At 42.8% G+C, this 6,236-nt stretch overlaps 1 protein-coding gene across 1 annotated transcript; it reads left to right on the top strand.

Moving 5' to 3' along the window:
- Positions 1-2,174: 2,174 nt before the first annotated feature.
- On the top strand, positions 2,175-3,164 carry MAS1 (MAS1 proto-oncogene, G protein-coupled receptor). Its single transcript, XM_009814316.2, has one exon. It carries the CDS (start codon positions 2,175-2,177, stop codon positions 3,162-3,164), a length of 990 nt encoding a protein of 329 aa, XP_009812618.1.
- The last annotated feature ends 3,072 nt before the right edge of the window (positions 3,165-6,236 follow it).

Below are 6,236 nucleotides of genomic sequence, written 5' to 3'. Positions count from 1 at the left end.
TACTCACTTTGTGTTTGTTTGTTTAAACTGTGTCTCTTGGTATTGTAGCAGCTCAGGACAACTTTCCATATACTGCCATTCAGTTCCCACAAGAGTTATCTCCCAGGCTTTCAGCTAGATGACTTGCCAGTTACTGAGTGATGCCATTTGAAGCACAGCCTCAGATGGTGAGCCTGGGGCCCTTTGCTTGGCATGCCTCAGACATTTGGAGCAATGGGAGAACTGCACACTTCTTTTTGAGGGAGTCATGGTCAGAGTCACTATTTTCTCCCCCTCCCTACCAAAGGCAAATGGTTGGAGAAGGTAACCTTCAGCTTCTTCAAGGAAGTTCTTCAACAGCTTCAGGGAAATCTGAACAGACCATGGATGTATCTGGAAGGAGAGGACTCTTTCCATTCTCATCTCTGAGTGCTCTCACGTGGGAATGACCTTAGTAAGTCCAGAACTTTTTCCTCTGTGTTTTACTTTCCAGACAGAAATAGCCCATTTATACAGAGATATGAATGAAAACTTTCTTGAGTCTTTTCATACTGTTCTTTTTTTCCTTTCCTATTTGTTTTAACATTTGAAGTAGATAGATAGCTTCTGCTCTCCATTTCTCCTGTGAAGCTTTACTACACTTCCAGCAGCACAGTGTTTGAGCACCTTCCCTCTGCAGTTTTTGCAGACCACTGCTTTTGGGAGGCTTGCCACTCATTCCTGTCACTGCATTTACGTGTTACATTCACACCCATTTCTCTACCACATTTCCAGCTATGCTGTTTGTTCCCTCCAACCGAGTCTCAGACGGTGGCACGGTCAACATCCAGGTGGGATCATCAGTAACATTTTTGAGCAGGTCTAAATGCCAGGAAGCCCTGAGGCTTCTCAGGTTGTTTACCAAATGCTCTTTTTTAGACTGTGATATCGTGTCTTAAGAAGCTGTTTTGAACCCAGGAAATCTGGGGCTCATGACAGAAAATTTATGACTGGGGTGAATGGCTCTGTTTAAGTAATTGTTGCAAAAGTTAGCCCCAGTAAAACTTCTTCACTTTGCATTTGATGTCCTTAACTGCTTGAGGATACAGGTAAATTCCCATTATGGCGAGTTAATGACCAAGGCTGCTTATATGGATGAACCAAGTCAGCTGGGCAAGCTTATTGTCAACAGTTAGTCCCCGTTAACATCAGTAAATCAGCAAGAGTCCTGAATGTGACTCTGTATCATCACAGAGGCAGCCGGGGAGTTAACAGGGAAGAGGGGATGCAATACTCATATGACAATCAGCTGAAGTAAATGCTGCTAATTCTCTGTTATGAGAAAAAAGAAGACATACAACAGGAGAACTTGTTCCATCACTCAGCAAAACAACAGTTATAACCATTATAACAATGACAGGGAACCTGAACAACAACTTCTCCTTCTGATGGGTTGGGTTTGTAATGTTTGCAGGATATTGCAGTTGTGCTAAGTTTTCAGAGTGTGTAAACATGGTTAAATTATCTTATGCTACGGTAAATGACACTTAAAGCTGGTCAAAAATGACTAGCTCAAAACAGTGGCATTTTGCTTTCCCTCCACCTCTGTACTTGGAGGGAATACAATGCTGAGTAACTACATATTATTTTTACTTACTTAATTAAAGCCCTTCCTGGAAAGGAGATGTTGGTATCAAATTTTCTAAGAACAAAAAACATATGAGCCAAATTCACTTGAAATACGTATGTATAACTTAAAATTAATGTCATTAGCTTCAATGGGAGCTGAATAGACCTGTCTGGGAACAATCTAGGACTCTAAGAAGAACGACCAGTGCTATCTGTGACCACTGTATCATGAAACTTTGCAATGTGATGGAGACATTTTTTGTCCAAGAGCTCTCTGAGGGTATCTCTTTAGCTGTGGTTTAGCACTCATATGCTGAACCCCATAGAGAAGAAAGCTCAGGATTTCTGCTAGCATGACGGGCTTAGCAATCTTTAACATTGCCAAAAGTAGTTCCATCTGGGTTCCAGCTAGCATCAATATATCAAAGCTGGTTTTCCTTTTGCTAAGGCTTTCAGATATGACCAGAAAATGAGGGTCCACAAAACAGAAAGAAGAAGGGGAGGGGAGGAGCACACAATGCTCACAGTATATTTTTATACGTATTTACAGAAGGAAGAGCTGTGCTATCCAAACTTGAGCTTTCCCCATGGATGAGTCAAACATAACGTTTCATCCCAGCGAAGGCACAGAGAACATCTCAATGCACAGAAACATTTCTACACAGGAAAGGGTCTGGGAGATATTGACCCCACTTTGGGTAATTATGATCATCTCCTTCCTGGGTTTTTGTGAAAATGGAATTGTCCTCTGGTGCCTCTGCTTCCAGATCAAAAGAAATCCATTCACTGCGTACATCACACACCTGTCCATTGCTGACATCTCCTTACTGTTTTGTACATTTATTCTGTCAATTGACTACATTGCTGGTTTTGGATTCGCCTATGGTTTTTACTATTATATAACCACCACACTATCTATTGTCTTCCTTCTTGGATATAATACTGGTCTCTATCTCCTGACAGCCATCAGTATTGAGAGGTGTCTGTCTATTGTTTACCCCATCTGGTACCGATGCCACCGGTCACAGCACCAATCGGCAATTGTGTGTGCAATTCTGTGGACTCTGTCTTTTCTGATGACAGTAGCCGAATACTTAACATGCAAAGATGATTCAATGAAGGAACAATTCGACGATGGCAACCATTGCCAAGCACTGCTCATCTTCACATGGATCCTGACTTTCATGATCTTCATTCCTCTAATGATTCTGTCCAGCCTGATCTTGGTTATCAGGATTCATCGTAACTCCCTGAGACCTCATTCGTCAAAGCTCTACATCATCATTGTGGCCACAGTCATTGTCTTCCTCATCTTTGCCATGCCTATGAGGCTGTTGTATCTTCTGAATTACCACCACTGGTCATCTTTGCTCAGCCAGCAGAACCATGTCACCGTTGTTCTCTCCACCGTTAACAGTAGCATCAACCCCCTTGTTTACTTCTTCGTAGGAAGCAGCAAGAAGAAGAGGTTCAAGGAGAGCCTCAAAGTGGTTCTTAGTAGAGCACTCGCTGATGGGTTGCGGCCGAGAAGCCAGGAAGTTGGCATGAGTTTGGATATAGCTGAAACAATTTTCTAAAGCTTAGGGGGGAAACTCTAGGGGCAAATAATTGGACTTGGAAGGTTTAATAAACCACTGCAAAACTAAAAGTATTTTTCTTCCATAGAATGTAAAAAGCAGTGGCGAAATGGTACTGTTATCTTTGGTGGTTGAGCAATGGAAAAAGATGGACTAGAATAAAGATAACTTTTATTTGTATTTTCATAATTATTCAAACACATGCTACATCCTGATGTGACTATGTCAGTCAAAGATACCACAGTGGAAAAGAGACAGGCCAACAGAGAATATAAAAAAAGGACACAGAAATATGTTATAAATAGTGTGACATTTATACAAGCACTGAGCACCCATAAATGCTATTGAAGTCATCAGGGCCTGTGTGTATTCGCATTTTTAAAAGTCAAACCCACTAAACGCAGGATTCACTTTACATACTGGGATTTGGTTTCAACTGTTTCCAGCTTGTTTCAGTGCGCAAAACAGCTGCTCCCTGGGGGGAACAGAGTAAGAAATCCACGTATGAGAGTAAGTCCCCATACATACCCACAAACACACAGTGTAGCTTTGGTCTAGCAAGACATTTAAGTATACACTAAATGGTCAAGTTCCTTTGCAGTTAAGGGCCTACTTCAGAGCCTCTTTTCAAAGTGTAAGTTGCGTAATTTCCAGTGACATCAACATTCCTCTGGATCCTTGGATAATGCGGTACCTGACACACAGGAGTAGCTGGAAACATAGGGATGTTGTCAACTCACAGAGGGCTTTTGCCCTAATTATGAAGGGTGGGGTTGGCTTATCCCCAAAATGTCAGTGTTCCTGTAGGTTTAGTTACTCAAGGAGTCTATGAGAAAGTCTGTCCCAACACTTGCTGTTCCAGCCACGTATTCAGTACTTTTAGCTGTTCTGTGGAGAATATGTATTTCCTGTGTGGTCTCTCTGTTTTATAACAATGGGGTTTGGATGAACAGAAAAAAAGAAAGGTGCCTCACACAGTGCACAACTGGGGCTACACCCCAGCCACGTCGTTCCAGCTGACTGCCTTCTGTTGTAAGCCAGGGTACCAGGGCTGGTATTTTGTGGAGTTTAATTCCCAGGCCACTTGCGCAACTATAGCCAAGCTGCAGAGCAGAGAGGAAGACAACAGCAAGGACAGGACGGGGCTAGGTCAGGTTTATCAGACAGACACAGGATATGGGGGGTCTGGGCAGTCAGAGCATCGTGGCACTTTCAAAGAGGCATCTGGGTGATGCATTGCTTCTAGCCCCCATGGAGGTCCAGATTCAGCAGGAACTGAGACCTCCCGCCACAGGGAGAAGCAGCATCTTCAGCTTCCCGCCAAGTTTCCATTGGCACACTTAATAGCTAACTGGGGAAAGAAAAATACAACCTACCCCTCCTTTGTTGGAAGATTGCCAGTCCTGGAATAAGGAAGATGGTAGGTTAAGACTGAGGATTGGATGAGAATTCACATAGAGAAGAGATCTCAGAAGGACAGATATTCCTTATACGCGTGTGCCCTTTTCTCCTTACGTTAAAGTGTTGCAGCGTGTCACTGCAGAAAAGACTCAGGAAAAGGAAGAGGTTATCCTTGTATCTTCCCAATTCCCTGACTGCATCAAAACCTTTATCTATGACAGCCCCTCTATTTGTCCCATTTTTTCTCTTTGAAACTCTAGTCCCAGGCCAGTCACCTCTATTGATTCAGGTAGTAGATGACTGCAGTCTGCTTCTCTCTTTGGGCAGTGATCTACTGTACTGCTGGAATGAAAAATCAGCAGAGCAGCTTCCCATTGCTGATGGTGAGTGCAGGATATGGCAAGCAGGGCTGTGGACACCCTGGGAGGGTCAGGGGGAATGAGTGTGTGTGATGTCCACATACATGTGGCATGTGTGTGCATGCACATGCCGGGGGACTGTCGGGGAATTTGTCAACACTGATAAATGCCATAAACTTGAATACTAGGGTAGATCTAGCCCAGAAAAAACCTAGACTCTTCTCTAAAGCCATTTCGTACCCTTACCCCAAGACCCTTTACAATAATGACATGGAGAACCAGAAAGAGGGGCAAAGTTGCAGGAAGCATGTTCAAAACATGCTTCCACTGTAACCACGCATGTAACCCAGTGCTCTCAAAGTGATTCGGCTGAGACAAGGCGTATTATTTACAGTGTTTAAACATAGCCAGACTATTATGACAGGTTTGGGTTAAGGATCACTATGCTTGCAGCCAGGGCAGTAGATCTGAAGAAGCAATAATATGCAGCAAGACAATTTGGTTGCTTGTGAGCGGAACAGGTGCTCTAGGACTTTTAGCTTCTTACCCCTTTTCACCTGTGTCTGGCCATGCCCTCAAATGTTTCAGAATTTGGACAACTGCCCATAGATCAGCTCACAGAGCAGACAAAATTAACATTGAGCATGAGATGAACATCCAGAAGGATGAATAAGAATGAACAACTAGCAGATGAAAAATGATTAATGTTTCCCAGATAAAAATATCTTAGGGATGTTCTTTATCGCAGCGCCTGATGACTCTTCTCTGTGCAGACAGGCTGCAGTACAAGGGGAACTGATAAGCACATTATTCCATGATTTAAAAAATAACCCGGGAAAATGTGACACTTCATTTGTTGCACAACAAGAATGTGATTCCTCCACCAGCTTACATTTTTAAAAAATATTTGCATCTTTGGGAGAGGGTGAAATAACCCTGTGCAGATCAGGTGGTGTTAATAAGCACTTTGCAGTGGTGCAGAACATGAAAGATTGTCTTGTGGGTAAAGTACTAGCCATGGAGTTTAGAGTGTGGGTTTTGTCTTAATGCAGTCTTGGCATCTAATTTTTCTGTCCCACCCTTTCCTGCCTCTAAAATGAGGATTAGATAATTTTTGTTTCCAGTGTTGTGCCTTCACATTTACACTATAGACATTTCAGAACAGCAGCTATCTCTTGGTTATCTCTTGCAATGTCCAGGGCAATAAGGACTCAATCTTGCTGTGCAGTCAAGACAAGGAATTATTCAGGGAAGAAATGTCCAGTATGGCATTTACGTTATTAAAACTCTCTTTACCACACTTCTGTTCTAC

This window comes from Gavia stellata, chromosome 2, assembly GCF_030936135.1.
Source record: "Gavia stellata isolate bGavSte3 chromosome 2, bGavSte3.hap2, whole genome shotgun sequence".
Lineage (NCBI taxonomy): Eukaryota > Metazoa > Chordata > Aves > Gaviiformes > Gaviidae > Gavia > Gavia stellata.
The sequence above is the reverse complement of the archived record's forward strand: the minus strand, read 5'-3'. Positions and strand labels throughout refer to the sequence as shown.

What these genes read in the sequence shown, in the direction of transcription:
- MAS1 (XM_009814316.2), top strand. Translation starts at nt 2,175, where the DNA reads ATGGATGAGTCAAACATAACGTTTCATCCCAGCGAAGGCACAGAGAAC.